Below are 18,424 nucleotides of genomic sequence, written 5' to 3' on the forward strand. Positions count from 1 at the left end.
GGGAAACCTGTACTTAAGTGCACCACTCATGACTCCAGCAACCATAATTGGAAACTTGTAATTGTTGTTTTCTTTAGCCCATAGTCGCGCAGTGTCTGGTCAGGGTTTTTAAGACAATTCCGTAGTTCTTGTTAATAGTACCTTTGTTTTCAGTACTTTGTCAGTTCATTTCACATCAGGTCTTTGGTGCCTCAATATGTAGATTTTGGCACATTGAATGCCTGTACTTGGATTCTTCCCTGTGTGTGCAGTTGTGTTTCATAATCACAGAAAAATGTGGATTTGGGAGAGGGGGGTTAAATCAAAGAATTTTGGATTTTTTTTAATTGGAGAAAACCAGGATCCCTGCTGATTAAAACTATTACACTACATTTAGTGACCAAAACTCTAAAAGCTTAGGGATCTCTGCCTTTCTTACTACAGGGAGTACAAGATCCAGAAATAAGAATCCTGCCCAGGACAAATCTCTAAGGAGGTGGAGGGTGTAGGCCCTGCTAGAATATGGATTAATACAACTACAGGTCGGTGCACATACAGAGGTCCTGCTAACAGCATGAACCAAAATAGGACCAATGACTACAAACCTAGGCATACTGTATGTGGCTTGAACAGAAATTGCTGGGAAAGTAACCTATTAGTTTCAGAGGAGCCTCCAAGGCCAACAGATGGAGAGTAAACTGATGAGACTAGTACAGAATGCCAAAACAAAGATAGGGACACCTGTTTGCCAAATCATTTATCTGGTCGTGAGAAGTAGGATGTTGGTGATGTCACCTGAAGATGTTTCAGTAATTGATGAGAACTAGGATGTGTATTCTGTAAATTCAAAGTTGTTTTGGTCAGCATATAAAAAGGAGCCTGGCAATCCTCAATACTTCATACTGGCCTTAGTGGTTATGTTTACACCTGTATTATGATTGCAAACAACCCACCTAGCATCATGGACCAACTCTTGTGTCTAGGCTTGTGTGTAGACAATAAACCTGGCTGAGCTCTCTATCACTAAGAGACAAAGCTTTTCTGTCTTGTAACAATTAGATTAAGGAGACAACATAACTGATGGTATCTTGACAGCAGGTGCACAGACCATGCAAACTGAAAAAACCTGACATGACTGGCAACACCTACTCCCCTGCACGCCACTAATGGAGTCAAATAACACTGCCCTGACAACACTGCTGACTCTAGACACCTCTGGGGAGTTCTAACAGCATAACCAGAACCATTATGACAATCTTCACTGGACATTTAAAGATTGCAGTGGTACATGAACACCAAAATGCTTCTGGATAATCAAGAAATAGGAAAAGTCCTCCTTGATATTTTTATAATGGGATTGCATCCCATTCATTCCCTGTACTCTCAGTTACTCTTTTCAGATTTATCTTATTTTAAGCAATTTGTCTAGCAGCCTCCCACGAGAATTTCATCAGCTATCCCATATCTGAACTAAACATTAGGACCACTGCTGTGGTTTCAGACAAATACACAGAAAGAATGAGAAGAAATCTTTAAAGTTTGTTTTTTTTTGAAGACATGAGTTCATATCTTTTTCCATTCAACTTACAATGCAGACTTCATCTAATGTTTATGTGCCAGTTTCTCTCACCCACTTCTTAGAACATTCATGTACTATGGATTATGAGATCGTTAAAACTGGTTTTAGTAAAGTTCACTATGTTAATACCTGTAAACCGAAAGCCTGCAATCTGAGCCATGTGGTCTCTTTAGCTAATCTGCAACTCCCACATGCACTTTAACAAGACTATACAGACAAAAATCAAGATTTCTGGGAGTATCAGGGAAACAGGTATGCAGCCCATTTTCTATAATGGATATATATTGAAGTTTAAAACAACAGATGACTCTGGTCAGGGTATTACATTGCTTGAGGTATACTCTAATGTGAAGTCTGACTGTGTCAATTTACGTGGCTGGTTAAGATTCATAGCATATCTGAAATCAGAAAAGAACTAATTTACATTTTTCCCAATATTAAATCTTTATTATATACAAAAATAGTTTGTTAGGAATTAACAATTTCACAGATTTGTACATTAACATATTAATGCTGGACTATACAGAACATGAAAAAGTTACTTGTGAAAAAGACAATAGGATAATGGGGGCCCCTTAAACAAAATATGATTAAAATGTAGTCCTACATATGAACTGATTTTATATATGTAAAGCTGTAATGCCAGCAGTTCCCAACCATTGGGCATCTTCTATAGTACTGAGTTTCTTAGGTAAAAATTTAATTACTAAGTGATTTTCACAGGCTTGCATTACAAAATTTAAATTCAACAATCGGTTAATGTGGCAGAAAAGGTTCGCTTTAGTGTTTTTTGCACTACTGAGAACTGTATACATGAGAAGACAGCAGTTTAAAACTCACAAGTCCAGTTTTTAAATTCATTAGTTTATAGAAAAGGCATGCACATTCATTTCCAAAAGGAATATCACACATGTGAAAAACAAGCAGGATAAGTGAAATCTCAATGCAAGGTGACACATTTAATATCAATGTAAATCAGTGTAACTTGACCAAAATACTGAATTTCTTAACCCAGTTCCTGAAAAAGTAACCTCAGGCTACAGACTCCTTTCAGTATTAGTAGGTCCCCTTACTGTACCAAAATACATAAAAACATATACATAGGCAATGGATCATTTGTGGAAGTAAAGAACAATCAACATGCATTTTTAAAAGAAAGAAAGAAAGAAAGAAAAGTCAATGTCAGAGGTGATTTGCATATTATATGGAGTACGCTATACTGTATTTTGAAACAAAAATCCAGTTTAAACTGGCCACCCCACTACTATTTGCAGCCCCCACTTCATGTACTGCTTGAGGACAAATAGTACAAAGTGACTTTATTACCCATTTTCTAGAGAAATGCCTGCTGGCTCACCTATGGGGCAGTGTTTACGTTAGCCATGACTGTGGCCAGTTAACTCATCCTGAAGCCTGGTGAAGTGTTGGATACAACCTCATTAAAAAGGGGGAGGGGGGGCAGATGGGGGGGAAATATCTGTGAGGAAGCTTCCCTATAGCTAACTTAACCCTTTCATGCTTAAGACTTGGTTAGGGTTCTGATCATACCACATCTTGTATTAGCAGCAAAACAAAAAAGAATCTATATCCACATAGTTTGACAAAATTAAAAATACTGAAAACGTGATTTACAATCACTTTCAAGTAGAATTTAGCCCACAGAATATAATTATAGTCCAAGTCCACTGTAAAAATAAATTTACCTGTTAACAGTAAATTACTCAACAGTGGTACTGATTGTACATGATGCCTTGGCCAAGATGCTTTGCATTTCTTTAAAAGGTGTACTGGTAAACTACAGCTTCAATAAAAGTATTAATAAATGATATACAAGTTCATAGCAGGAGACTGGCACTCAGCAGGTGCACCAGTATAAGGAATCCTACCCTATCATTGTTCAACAAAGAAAACTCCAACAGCAGTTATTAACTTGTATGTAGGTTATTTCTAGTACATTGTTTTTCAGTTTAGAAAATTATACACTTTTTAGGGATCGCTCAGTATATTTGAGGAAGTCAGCAGTGCGTCTGTGAAAAATGGTTATTTGACAAGTATTTTCAAAATATTTTTTATTATTTTTATAGCTCTTATCATGGTAACTATTAGAAACAAAAATAGTTTAAATTACCCTTAAATAAAAATATTTGTTTTCCCACTATCCTCTTATCGACAAGCTTCAATACCTTAGAGACAAAATGTTAATCCCAAACAGTTCATACCAATAAGCGAGAAAGAAATGCAAACAGAAAGACTGCTACATAAAAAAAACAAACAGACACAAACTAAAGAAAAATTGTACCGTATCCTGATTTTGCCACTTATGATTTCTGGTAGTCTATCAAGGAAAGCTAATGCCAAAGGAAGTGCCTCCAACTACTCAAGCCCTTTTATGGCCTCAGAACATTTTCTTCCATAGGGGCTGGCAGCGACAGGGACAGCAATTAAGGCAAGAGGCCCAATATACTGAAGAGTTTTGTATCCCTCTTTGGTTGATGTGAATACCTGATCTCTCACAGAGCATTCCCTTTTAAAAGGAATATTACCCAATATTTTAGATACTGAGTTTAAAATAAAAATGTTTCTTAATCTCTGTAGGATATGAATGAATTGAATATGATGGTAACTTCAAAACAATGAAGCTTATTTCAAGAAGCCTAGTAGGAACCATGCATTTACATGTTCAATCAGTGGATTTTTGGATGCTGGTGGGAGTGCACAGTAGCAGGGGAAGGATGTATGTACCATACATCTGGCTCATAGTACTTATTTTTTCTATTACATTAGTGCCTACACATACTAGTGGAGATTGGGGCTATATCAGAGTAGGCACTTTATAGACACAATGAGAAAGTCTGTCGTAAAGGCAAGGGACAGACATTACACATAAACCGGTTCAAGTGATCAGAAACTGGTTTAAACCTGTAACAGAACAGATGTTCAGTGCACATAAACCAGTTTGAAAATGGCTAAAACCGGTTTGAGATAAACCTGGTTGAATGTAGTATCAGACTTAACTGAATTGGGTCAAACTGGTTTATGCAATGTCTGTCACAGACCTCTTGCCGGTTTTAATTAAATCAGAGTCCTCCAGCATCCCAGCATGCTCTTTGGGCAGGGCTGGCTCCTCCCCTCTGCTCCCTGGCTGGAATTCAGCATAGATTTGCAGGCACAGAAGGGTCTGCTGGCTTCCCCATGCCCCTCACTTCCCTCCCCTGCACCATTTGCTGCTTAAGCAGGGATCCCTTCCTCCTCTCTGCCACAGCAGGGACTATAGCCAGCATGTGGTATGCTAGCTAATGCCGAAAGGTGTATGTGCGTGTCTCTCTCTAATTTCACTGGGCTAGGTAGACAAAACAGTGACTGCTTTGGGCTTTTGGAGCTAATCAACAGGTCAGCCGGTAAGCTATTTAATAAGTTTGAAGTAATGTGGAGAGAGCCTATTGTTTTGCTAATCAGGTGATAAAGACTGTTATTGGACCCCCTCCCCGCGCTTGCCAGCTTGCTCGCCTGTCAGTTTGCTGCAGACAATATGATGAAGCAGGGAGGGAGATTGATGATACAGAGCTTTTCAACAGATGCATGCACTGCACATACACCCTTGCCTCGAGTGCTAGCCGGGGGTTAGGGGCTGGCAATGCTCCCACCCCTCGAGCAGCCAGTGGAGAAGAGCCTGGGACCGTGCAGGCAGACCTCCCAAATGAGAGAGTCCTGCTGGGGCCTGGCCAGTGTGGGGGCTGGCCAGGGCCTGCCCCACACCCCAGCTCAGCTCCCGAAGGGAAGGAAAAGGAGGGCTGTTCTAGCACCCCCTGGCTTCAAACCTGAGCTACTGCAGGTATGTGCCTGAATTTCCTCAGTGAAGAGAGAATGTCTGTTCAGTTTCAAACCAGTTCAGCCTAGTCACGTTAGACTAATCTGCAAAGACTGAATCAATTCAGGCTCAGGCTTTTTGAATGTCTGTCTCTAGCCAAAGAGCTTACAACCAAAATAAAAGTGAAGCAGGCAAAGGACAGAGAGGAAACAGGTACAAAGAGGGACTTGGCTAAGTTCTTAGAGCTGGTCAAGGATTGGACTAGGTAAGAAACCTGTGCCTCCCAATTTCCAGATGTCACCTTTGCCACCTTTAAAGTAAGGACTCAGTAGGATGCAAATTAAGTTTTAAAGGGCACCTAATCTGGAACTTTCCAGATATTAAAAACATTTTTCTATTGTCTGCATCACCACCTTGGAAGTCCATCAAAAGCTGAGTGCTGAGTTATAGCCAATATGTACAGGGAATAAATACTGGGGCAGGGAATACATCACATTTTAAACCTGTAAAACTTAGAAGTGTCTATAACAGGGGTGGGCAATTATTTTCAGAGTAGGGTCGCTTACCCAGTTTTAGCAAGCTGTCGAGGGCCACATGGGTAGCTCCGCCCCTTGACAGGTGCCCCGCCCCCTCATCACCATCTTGGGACCAATGTCCCAGGGCCAGCACCAGTGGGGCCCAGAGCGGGGTGCAGGCTGGCAGGGGTCCGTGGAGCTGGGCTGGGCTGCACCAGCAGAGAGGGGGGAGCTGGCCCAGCTCCACAGAGCACCTGCCGGCTGGGACCCCGCACTCCTGCCACCCTGCTCTGGGCCCTGCCGGCACTGGCCCCGGGACACCAGTGAGGGCCCTGTGCTCCCATTGGCTTCCTGCCCGCTCACACCCAGTGCCCCCCAACCCCGCAGTACAGGCGGGGGGCAGCACACTGCCCCGACTCCATGCTCACCAGCAGGGAAGAAACTGGTGCTGAGCACGGGGAAAAAGTGGCCACTCGCCCGCCCCATGGCTGGCCATGGGATGGGCGAGAGGCTGCTTTTCCCCATGCTCAGCACCAGCTTGTAACCCATCCCACTGTCAGCCTGGCAGTGGGACCGGGTTACAAGGTGGTGATGAGCGCAGTGGGGTGGGGAAAGCAGCTCCTCCCAGGCCTGTGCATAGCACCCAGCGCTGCAGCCACTCGCAGATTGCCTGGAGCTGCCTGTGCCTGCTCGGGACAGCCCCACATGGGCTGCGAGCACCTGCAGCACGGGGCACTGGCCATGGGGCGGGCGAGGGGCTGCTTTTCTCTGTGCAGGGAAGGAGCCTATGGAAAAGCTGAGTGCAGGGGGAAGCAGCCCCTCCCCCACCCCACAGCCAGTGCCCCACGCTGCAGGCGCTTGTAGCCCACATGGGGCTGTCCGGAGTGGGCACAGGCTGTCCCATGCAAGCGGCACGCAGCTGCAGCGTGGGGCACTGGGCGTGGGGCAGGGAGGGGCCACTTCCCCTCCCCACCCCTGTGTTCCTTCCCTGGCTGGGGTCTCCGCCCCCGCCACTTACCTGAAGTTCTCACGCTGCGGCAGCCATGTGTTCCCAGCCCAGAAAGGCTGGGGGACGGGAATGGGTGCCCCACTGTTGTTGGAGCCTGCCGGGCTTCCCCTGGGTCCTACTGCCCTTGGTTCCTGTCATTTTTGACAGGAACCAAGAGCAGAGAAATATTAATTTTCTACATTTTTTTTAGGGGCCCCGCAGGCCAGATAGAATGGCCTCACAGGCCGCGCATCCAGCCTGCGGGCCGTATTTTGCCCACCCCTGGTCTATAAACACAAACATTCAAAAAGTTTAAGTTGAGCTGATACCCTGTTTCATAAATTTCTTGCACCACAAGGTTCAGGCAGCAATACCGATCTGAGAACACTGAAGATGGACACAAACTCATACCGCTGAGCTTCCACACTTATGGCCACTTGTGATACTGCTAAAATTTCATTTTTATTTAGTTAATTTTTATATTTACTGACCATTTTAAAAAGCTAAAATACATAAAGGATGACATGGTCTACTATGGTCTTACTACGTTGAGCTTTATCAAAATATTTTGAATCTTAGATTGACTCACTAACATAACTTTTAGAAAATAGTGCCGCTATGAAATAACCACTTGTGTATATATAAGTGCACACAAAGTATTTACATTGAAATGTGTTTAAATTAGTTCATCCATGAAATAAGTTCTCATTCTTGCCATTCTGACTGCATTAAATAAAAGCTTTCATTCATGGAGGAAGCCAATATTTCCTTTACAAGTCTCTCTACATATGCAAAGAATTTTACAGCATCTCGTGCACTTCTTAATACAGGTGCAAGTTATAGATGAACAAAGAATTTTTAGGGTGGAATATCTGTATGCTTAAAAAAATATTTTATTACTTGTCACAATTCAGTTAGAAACATGGGCTAGTTTTACTATATCTCACCTTGCAGAAATATTTCTGGATTAACCTTGGTACATCAATAACATGACTGTGTACACAAACATTTTCTGTTTTATCACCTACATACATACATATGCATAGATATCCATTTGATTTTTTACATCTTTTTAAAAACTATATTTATCTTGTAATAAACACCAGGTACCTTAAAAATTTAGCAGTACTTCCATTTCATGCCTAACCATCTATTATTTTCTTATGGTGAATCAGCATTAAAATTTACTTTTCAGCATCTGCAAAAACTGAGTGTTCAGGACTCAGCAAGATGCGCCAAATAAAAGGAAATCCTAGACAATAAGAAATCCTATATTTACCTAAAAATCCCCAATATTATAAGCATAACAGTACTGTACATCTTGAGTATTTTTAACTGAAAGAGAGGGCATTCATAGAACTTTTTCATTATTTGTATATTATGCAGTAAAATCTAACTTGTGGAAACATCTTCTAGCCGACCATACTTTCTACCAATACTGTATTACTGCAAAGTCACTTGTCTGTAAATAAGTTGGAAATTCTTAAAAACTATAAAAATGGCTTAAGTTCTTTCAAAAAATATTTTTTTTAAGTGTAAGAGATGTTCAGCCTTTCTAAGCTTCTATGTTTGATGCAAACCTATATTTTCTTATTTTAAAGGGGGAAAAGAAATCTCACATTTTCTTAACAGCTGTTTTAAATTGAAACTACATGAGTTTAGACATCTGAACTGGCCCTGAATAAAGACAGCATACTTTTATTTGTTTAAGAAATCTTTTGGATTATCAAAAGGAATTAGGTTTTCTTACAAAATTAAGATCGGAGACCCAAATTATCCCTACACTGGGTTTAATACACATGCATCCTGGCAGACAAACGTTTATCTGAGGGAGTCCCTGAATCATATTTCTTGTTCACTTTTACATTTAAGAGGCAGGGATCTAGTGGTAATTGTGCTATCTCCAGAGTGACAGATTTCACATTTTCTGCACTACTGAACACACACTATACATACAACTACTAGAGTACCATGCTGACTGGATAAGCCCTTTCAACAGTATTACCACTACAACAATGATGAAAACGGTACAGTAGTTTTCTTGGTGTGAAAACTTGACATGGTTTCATTAACAAAATGAAATATAACAAAAGCAACAGAGCCAGTAAAGCTTACATTTTGGTATAGAAAGGAAATCGTACAAAATAGGGCTGGAAGGGATCTCAGGAGGTCATCTAGTCCAACCCACATTCAGGGCAGGATCATCTCTTCAAAGCATCTAGTGTTTGTGAATATCTTTCCATTTCACTTACTCTTGAGGTACTAGCCCAATCCACTTAGAGCATTACAATTCAGGAATTATAACAATTTAAACCTCATAATAGAGAGTATAGTATCTGTCTAGATAGCATATATGTTGGTCTCCTGTTACAGAACATACAACAAAGGAAACTAGTAGTTTTAATTGCAGACATATAAACCTATAGTACCAAGACTGGTTCATTAAAATATTCAAGCAATGAATTTACTATTTGTTGCTGCTAACTACAGCACAAGACTATTCCCCTCCAGGCATCTCCTAAACATCTGTGTCATGGAACTAGGCTCCTGAGAATGGAAAATGGAAGTGGCAGGTTGGTGCCATATTTATAAAATCAATTAAATTTAACAAAAAACACGAACCAAATACATCCTACAAAGCTTAACTAAATGAAAAGTGATAAATAAAGCAGTGATAAAAATCTTTGAGGATTTCAGACTTGCCTGAAGGACTGAAATCTCAGTACCAAGAGTCAGGGACAAGACCAAGGCTATGCAAAATTTTGTATAACATTTACAAAATATATTGGAATCTTTAAAAAAATACCTCAGAGGTTTTAATCTTCTATAATATAACTTTGCTGAGACTTGCCATTTCTCTGTATAAAGTAACTATTTAAAACAAACCAAACCCTGTTTTCTTACACACATGGGAAGTCTTTAAAAGACCAAAAAGTACAGTATTGTTTTATACTGTATCAGCCTCTTTTGAGTTTTCTAGTGAGTTGCCTTCTTGTTGGCATTGTACCTTATGCTTTGGTGTGGAAAAAAAAATTCAGAAGTCAGGTGCCTGTCACTATATGGAAAATAAATTAAGTGGGTAGATGACTGTAATTTAGGCACCTATGCTGATATGTAATGATGAATGTGGCTATATACAACAAGTAGCAGAACATAAAATATGGTCACAAGAATAGCTTGTCTTACTGACAATCTGTATTTTCATTTTATACTCATTAAGCAGAATTTACATTAGCAAGTCTTGAAAAGATAAATGACCATGACCTTGGAAATAATGTGAATTATTCCAAAGAGCCTACTAAAGGAAGAATTATTTTATCACTAAACACAAAAAAGCCTGTTATGAAACAAAAGGTATAGACACTGATTTTTAGCATCTGACAAGTTTTCAATTTCACAAGCTATTCAGTGAAGAATGCAGTTTAAAACACAATGTAACAAATAGCACAAAAACCCCATTACATCACATTTCATAAAACACAACAGCTGAGCACTCACAAATATTCCCAAAAGTAAAATAAGAACCGGCTAACTAGCATAGGAGCTGAATTCACAGATCAATATACAAATACTGAACAATGTCTCAATGAAAGAACAGGTTTCTTTCTTTTAGTAAAGTATTTTCAACAAGTGCGAATAAATAAGTCCTATACACTAAGCCTCAGTGCAAGGCTCCATATTATATGGTTCTCTCTCAGGCTACTACACCAGGATTCCAATTACAAAGACTTACATTACATAAAACCTTTCTGACAACTGTACCTCATTTGTAAAGGGCTAAAAGGTTGGCCCCCAAAAGTAGCCTAATAAGTTGAGTGCAAGGTATTGCTTACATTATTTTTTAAAGATACATATGGGGGAATCTACAATACATTTGTCTAAATCATGAGACACATTAAGAACCTATGAAACTGCAAAAATGTAAAAACATTGAGCAGTAAGAAGCTGGAGCAAAGTAGCTGTGTGCTGGCTGCCACTTTAGTATTTAAAATGTTGCTCCTGTAAAATTAGATGCTTATTAGGAAAAGTTTAGTGTTTTCTCCTATTAACAATTGACATATTACCAGTTAAACACTGACTTCCACAAGAATTTTACAAAAATTGTTTCAAGTATCCTTGTTTATCACAGTGAAAATGTAAGACCAAAATGCAAATGTTTAAGTGAATGATTAAAAGTTTTAGATGAAAAAGGCAAAAGGTACTAAATCAAAACATATAAAAATGCTTCAACGCATTTCCTTCATGTGATATGAATAGAAAGGTTATCTGTAAAAAGTTAGAAAAATTAAAATAAGTTACATATTTAAGTACACTTTCCCTTCAACGTTTTATATAAAAAGTCAGAATAGTGTACCATTTGAATATACACAGAGTAAAAATGCATGGGTGCTGCAGTCATCTTTTCTACGTGTCTTCTCAGCAGAATGCTTGTTGCAGCTATTTCATTTATTTAAGACCATCTTCAGAAATCTCTCAGTATACCCAGCTAATTGGGACCCACTGTGGCTCCAACCTTAATTTCTCTATAGCAGTCTGTAGTTTCTCAAAGGCTTTGTCTAGATTGTCATTTACAATGGTCAGATCAAAATAGTGGTTGTATGCTCTCTGAATCCGGGCGCTTTCATCAACTGTTTTTTTCAAATCAGTGTCCTGTGAAAAACATTTGAAACCAATTAAAATCTATAACATGGGCAAGCTGCTACAAGTTCATAAAAAGATAACAGTAACATCAGTTTGTCAAGCACTGCAACTCGCTTCTAATTTTAGCTGTAATACTGAACAAGCAAAAGTTCATGTATTACAAATATAAAAGTTCATGTATTACAAATATAAATAAAAGCTTAATTTAAAATATTTTGAGGGAGATGAAAAAAATTCCAATTAATTAGATTACTGTTAAGCATTACACCAAAGTTTGTACCCCCTCTTTAGCCAAAGCGCAGAAGGATGTTGCAATTTTGAGCATACACAAGGATTCTCCATGGAAAGACCCTTCCAAATAGTTTCCTGTTCTGCACAAGCAACTGTGTGCGCACAGGGCACACAGGTACAGTTCAGGAACAACTGAGGCAGCCAGTTTTAGAAACCTTGTCCCTAAATATATCTGAATTTCAACAGAGACTGCTACAAAAGAAAGAATTTCAATACATGATTTTTTAAAACTCATGTTTCAATATCATGGCATGAACTCTGGAAACCCTTGCTATTTTGGTCTACATTTCACCCAGTCTTTTCATCTGCACACATCCATTTCCTTGTAGGTCGCTACTGCACCTATTACTGCTGACACAATGCGAGCCCTGTTTCAAGACAGCAGCCAAAGATTCTGTGGACCAAAGAATAAAGTGCTAAAAAGCCATTGTAGAAGTGTCAGACATGGCAAAAGTGTCACTTCGCATCCTTTGTTTTCTACTTCATTAATCCTGGAGTACCCACATATAGCTTTGCTAAGAAAGACATGTCAAATCACTTTTGCATGCAGGCAGTTAATAAAAGCCTGTGATCACCACTCAACTGTTCCTTTCCTTAAAAATAGATTTTAAGTCTCAACATTCCTGTAAATTCACATTTAAAAGCCTACTTTCCCCACTGAGGCTTAAACAGCACTCCCTTTTCAGTTAAATAAGGAGGAAACTTATTTAGTACCCTGGGAATCAGATGGACCAGAAGAAGTAGGGACCTTTGCAAGAGTTATTTATCCTACAAATAATTAAAAATAATCCATTAATGAACAGAATTGATTCAACCCTCAGAATGTATAGCAGACATTAATTTACTCTGCAAGTGCTGCATGAAGAGATTAAATGGAAACAAATACACGTGCACAGGTACACACACACACACACACACACACACACACACACACACACACACACACATTCTTTGTGTGAAAGCTTGCAAAGAATTTTTCTGACTACTTGAGTTGGTCTAATAAAAGAGATCAGATTTACCCAAAGAACCTTATCTACCTTTGTCCTTTGACCAACATGGCTACAACCTACACCCCTGAATAAAGCATGCAATTAAGGATAACCACAAACCTGACAAGGAATACAGTAAAAAGAAGAGCTGGCTCCCACAAGCCATCCTTTAGATCCAGCATGGAATACCAGTTCCCTGCTTTGAGAGCATCATAAGATGCAGAATTAAGGTTGCACATTTTTGTGCACGAGACTCCCTAGTTTGAAAAACGAAAATCTAATCTGTACGATTTACCAGCACTTAGTCATGAATCATCAGTAGAGTTTGAACCTTGAGCTATCAGTGTTGCAGCACAGACTGCTTGTACCAAAGCTACATAGTAGGGCTGTGTGAAGCTTTGGTCACCGATTTGATTCGGAAAAGATTCGGCCCGATTTGGCAGCCAAACTTCCAAATCCGAATCAAATCGGGAGACCCATTAAAAGGTCCAAATTGAATCTGAAGCCTCCAAATTGATTCGGAGAAGATTTGGAGATTCAGATCGGCCAGGGAGAGCCAGGCACACCTGGGCAACTGCAAGTTCTCCTGTGGCTTCTCCGGCTGTGCCTGCCTATACTCGGGTGGAGGGAGCCACAGGACTCCATCCGAGGGTGCTGAAGGCACTGGCCGACATCATTGCAGAGCCACTGGCGGGAATATTCGAACGCTTGTGGCGCACGGGCCAAGTCCCGGAGGACTGCAAAAGGGCTAACGTGGTCCCCATTTTCAAAAAGGGGAGGAAGGAGGACCCGGGCAACTATAGGCCAGTCAGTCTCACCTCCATCCTTGGTAAAGTCTTTGAAAAAATTATCAAGGCTCACATTTGTGAGAGCCCAGCAGGGCAAATTATGCTGAGGGGAAACCAGCACGGGTTTGTGGCGGGCAGATTGTGCCTGACCAATCTAGTCTCTTTCTATGACCAGGTTACAAAACGCCTGGACACAGGAGGAGGGGTGGATGTCGTATACTTAGACTTCAGGAAGGCCTTCAATACGGTATCCCACCCCATACTGGTGAACAAGCTAAGAGGCTGTGATGTGGATGACTACACAGTCCGGTGGGTGGCAAATTGGCTAGAGGGTCACACCCAAAGAGTCGTGGTGGATGGGTCGGTCTCAACCTGGAAGGGTGTGGGCAGTGGGGTCCCGCAGGGCTCGGTCCTTGGACCGATACTCTTTAATGTCTTCATCAGTGAGTTGGACGAGGGAGTGAAATGTACTCTGTCCAAGTTTGCAGATGACACAAAGCTATGGGGAGAAGTGGACACGCCAAAGGGCAGGGAACAGCTGCAGGCAGACCTGGATAGGTTGGACAAGTGGGCAGAAAACAACAGGATGCAGTTCAACAAGGAGAAATGCAAAGTGCTGCACCTAGGGAGGAAAAATGTCCAGCACACCTACAGCCTAGGGAACGACCTGCTGGGTGGCACAGAGGTGGAAAGGGATCTTGGAGTCCTAGTGGACTCCAAGATGAACATAAGCCGGCAGTGTGACGAAGCCATCAGAAAAGCCAATGGCACTTTATCGTGCATCAGCAGATGCATGACGAATAGGTCCAAGGAGGTGATACTTCCCCTCTATCGGGCGCTGGTCAGACCGCAGTTGGAGTACTGCATGCAATTCTGGGCACCGCACTTCAAGAGGGATGCGGATAACCTGGAGAGGGTCCAGAGAAGGGCAACTCGTATGGTCAAGGGCCTGCAGACCAAGCCCTACGAGGAGAGACTAGAGAAACTGGATCTTTTCAGCCTCCGCAAGAGAAGGTTGAGAGGCGACCTTGTGGCTGCCTATAAGTTCATCACGGGGGCACAGAAGGGAATTGGTGAGGATTTATTCACCAAGGCGCCCCCGGGGGTTACAAGAAATAATGGCCACAAGCTAGCAGACAGCAGATTTAGATTGGACATTAGGAAGAACTTCTTCAGAGTTCGAGTGGCCAAGGTCTGGAACGGGCTCCCAAGGGAGGTGGTGCTCTCCCCTACCCTGGGGGTCTTCAAGAGGAGGTTAGATGAGTATCTAGCTGGGGTCATCTAGACCCAGCACTCTTTCCTGCTTATGCAGGGGGTCGGACTCGATGATCTATTGAGGTCCCTTCCGACCCTAACATCTGTGAATCTATGAATCTAGGACAAGCCCTGGATGCCCCGCCTGGCCTCCTCCGCCACCTGGCCCCAGCCTCCCAGCACTTAAAAAAAAAAGCCCTGCACTTATCAACTGCAGCAGTGAGGATCAGGGCCTGAGAGCTCGTGTCAGAGCCCCCCATGCAGCTCGGGGGAGTGGGGATCTCCCCCGCCCTCCTGGCATCTGTCTGGCAGCTGTCACATCGTGCGGGTGCAGTGCAACACTGTGTGCTGTCTGGGAGCTGAGGCAGCTCCAGGAATCATCCAGAGCCCGACACTGCTCAGCCCCAGTGGCCCCAGCTCCCAGACAACGTGCAGTGCCCTGCTGAGCCGTGCTGCACCCACGCCATGGGGCAGGTGCCATGCGGATTCCAGGTTGGGGGGTGATCCCTGCTGCCCTGCGCTGCATGGAAGGACTCTGCCACGAGCCATCAGAGGCCCTGATCACCACTGCTGCAGTCAGTGAGTGCGGGGCTTTTTTATTTTTATTTTTTGAACTGTCGGGAGGCTGAGGCTGGGCAGGGGATGGGGCCAGGCAGGGCAGCCATGGGAGCTTCTCCCATGGCTCCCCCTGCCCAGGGAGAGGCAGGCACAGGAAGAGCCACAGGAGAACCTGCAACCACCTGGCTGTGCCTGCCTCTCCCCAGCTGATCCAAATCGGTGCCAGATATCCAATTCCGATTCGGCCAAATCGAATGGGGACAGTGATTCAAATCACAGAATTGAATTACTGTCCTCTGAATCAGCTGAATCCAAATCTGAACTGAATACTCCCCTATTCACATAGGCCTACTACACAGCTGTTAACTGGCATCAAGAGGCAGCTGCTTTCTCAGAAGGGAGCAGCAGTAACGGGTACATGTTGCTGAGTCCAAGGAATGGTTAGGGGAAACAGCCCAGGCCAGGCTGCTCCACCAAGCCTCTGGAGTCAGGTGGGGAGAGTTCCTATCCCATGCCCTGGCCCCAGCTAGGGGGAACTGGTGTCATATCCTGGGTCCTGGGGTGGCTTGTAATAGCCAGTTCTTCTTCACTTTCCTGGACCTCTAAAAAGGTAAGGGACCTGCTTTTCCTTCTTGGCACCCTTCCTCTTCTACTCTGATAGGTCTGCGCTAATCCCAAATACAGTATGTGTTGCACCTGTATCAGTGCCATTAGCCTGGCCTCATTTGGCCCACTGTATTACTCAGGGAAGATTTGATGATTTCTACTCTCCCACAATTTAACACTATATTTTAGGCAAATCTGAAAAAAAGTGGTAGAACAAAGAAAAATAATTTTGGTAACATGAGATAATTCCCAAACATTTTTTTGCCGCAAATAATGGAAATGTGAGCCTCAAAAAGAGGCTATAAAAGATTCCTTCATCATGGAAAGGATTGCTGCCAAGACCCTGGCATTATAAATCCATGTTATTTAAAAATCTATATATTTCCTACTAAGTCTCTGGATCTATTTAAATTACACTTAACTATGTAATCAATCATAAACCATGCCTGCCCCTTCCTTAGTGAAACTAAGATCTTTCTTTTTTGAGTGTAATTTAAATGGAAAAATGTTTAAGAAAAATCTGTTCAAAACAGAATTGTAACTAAGAAAGAATTGGCTTACAGTTAGAAGTTTTGTTGTAATTCCAGCATCCACAACAGCCTTATGCATGGCACGCAGTGTTTCTAACTCTGGAGCAGCAATAAATACGACATAGGGCATAAACTCTGAAGTCCTCAATACTTTCAGGGCCTAGAAACAAAAATATTATTTACCTGAACTAAAAAAAAAAAAGAAAGATTTGCATTTCTCAGCCACCAAACAGTAAAATATTACAATTCTAGTAGGGTATCATTAACACTTCACTCCTACCCTATCTTTAAAATGTCACTAAGCCAAAAGACAGCTTGAGATCCCCTTTTGAAACTGTCAACACCATTCATACTTTAGCTCAGGGATGTCAAACATCTGGCCTGAAGAGCTATTTTACCCAGCCCACCTGGCTATTGGTGGGTTACCAGAAGTTTGTACTTGTGTGTGTGTGTGTGGGGGGGGGAGGAGAGGGGGGGGCGGGCACTTGAGGTGCCTGGGGGTGGATCTGTTCATCAGTGTCAGTACAGTCCTTGCTCACCTGACGGCTGCCAATCTTACTGCTGCTTGTCCTTGCTAGTCCCACCACTGTACCCGCCATTGTCCCACCACTATTCTTACTGCCACCTTATGCCTGGATATGGCCCTCAAAAGAGCACTGCAAGTCTTGAGCTGGTGTGGGGCATGGGGTTAGTGTGACACCCCTCTTTAGTCCAACATGTTCTGATCAGCGATGCAAAACACACTCTGATTTAATCCTTCACAAAGTCTGACCCAGCCCTATAACCTCTTCTAGCTCCAAGTGGCAGAGATTAAAAAAAAAAAGGAAAAAATAAAAGAAAAAAAGGAACCTGTGTTTGCCAAGGAAAGACCAACTTAAATCTTCCAGCTTGACACACACCTCTCCATGTTACTCATTTTAGTCCATGTTACTCATTTTAGGGCAGTGGTTTTCAACCTTTTTTCATTTGTGGACCCCTAATACATTTCAAATGGAGGTTAGGGCCCCACTGAATTGTAAGTGTGGTTATTCACATACTTTTGACTGATAATAGTCATCTTTTGCAGACCCTTTGGACAGGTTGAAAACCATTGTTTTAGGGTGTAGTATTACAGACAACATACCTGTGGGTTTACATCCAAGATGCATGTCCTTCCAGTCTGAACCACTTCAAGGATAGAATCTATTTTGGTGCCATAAAGGTTCCCTTCATATTCTCCATGTTCTAAGTACCTGCCAGCTTTAATATCAACCTCCATTTCAGCTCGTGACACAAACCTGTATGCTTGCCCATCTTTTTCATCATCTCTTGGCTTTCGTGAAGTAACTAAACATCAAATTGTTAACAAATCACAAACTAGATATAGAAAACTACAATATGCAGTACATAAACACTTAGATTAGATTTACTGTTAAGTTACTGTATAAACTCAAGCTTAAAATCTCTTAATACAACCCTGCCTGTTCCATCTGTTTTTATTCTCTAATCCCACATTTTATCCTACTTTATCTACCCTGTTATTTGCCTATTTCTTCTCCATCATTAGATCTTATTCATTCCTTATTCTATATTTTTTCATTTTTCCCCTTTACCAAACAATAGATAAAATTTCAAAAGCACTTAAAAGGACATAAAAGTCAACAGAACCTATGCTCTTACATGCCAAAGTCACTTTTGAAAATGAAATTTTTGCTATCTCCAACCTTTCCATCCAATCCCTAAATGGTTGTTTCGCTCTAAAATACTCAAGGCCTATCTATATTGTACCCGTAGTGAAGTGAAGAGTTACCTTACGCTCACTTGGGAACTGGAACTAGACTAACCATGGAAGCGCAGAGCTCAATACTTGCTTAGTTACCCTGCTGCTTAGGGTAATTTGTCACTTCTCAGCAAGTGAA

General features: G+C 41.9%; 2 protein-coding genes across 11 annotated transcripts in view; one reads left to right on the forward strand and one right to left on the reverse strand.

Moving 5' to 3' along the window:
- The window catches only part of GSDME (gasdermin E), a 99,177-nt gene that overhangs the window by 44,549 nt on the left and 36,204 nt on the right, over window positions 1–18,424 (forward strand). The gene's annotated exons all lie outside the window — the stretch shown is intronic.
- The window catches only part of PALS2 (protein associated with LIN7 2, MAGUK p55 family member), a 108,313-nt gene continuing 91,866 nt past the window's right edge, over window positions 1,978–18,424 (reverse strand). For all 6 annotated transcript variants that reach the window (XM_019497835.2, XM_019497836.2, XM_014603184.3 and 3 more), the window contains 3 exons: window positions 17,650–17,852; window positions 16,558–16,686; window positions 1,978–11,519 (listed from right to left, as the gene is read on the reverse strand). In XM_019497835.2, coding sequence (XP_019353380.1) covers window positions 11,343–11,519; window positions 16,558–16,686; window positions 17,650–17,852 — 509 coding nt within the window. In that variant the 3' untranslated portion in view covers window positions 1,978–11,342. The remainder of the gene's footprint in view (window positions 11,520–16,557; window positions 16,687–17,649; window positions 17,853–18,424) is intronic.

This window comes from Alligator mississippiensis, chromosome 5 (genome assembly GCF_030867095.1).
Source record: "Alligator mississippiensis isolate rAllMis1 chromosome 5, rAllMis1, whole genome shotgun sequence".
NCBI lineage: Eukaryota > Metazoa > Chordata > Crocodylia > Alligatoridae > Alligator > Alligator mississippiensis.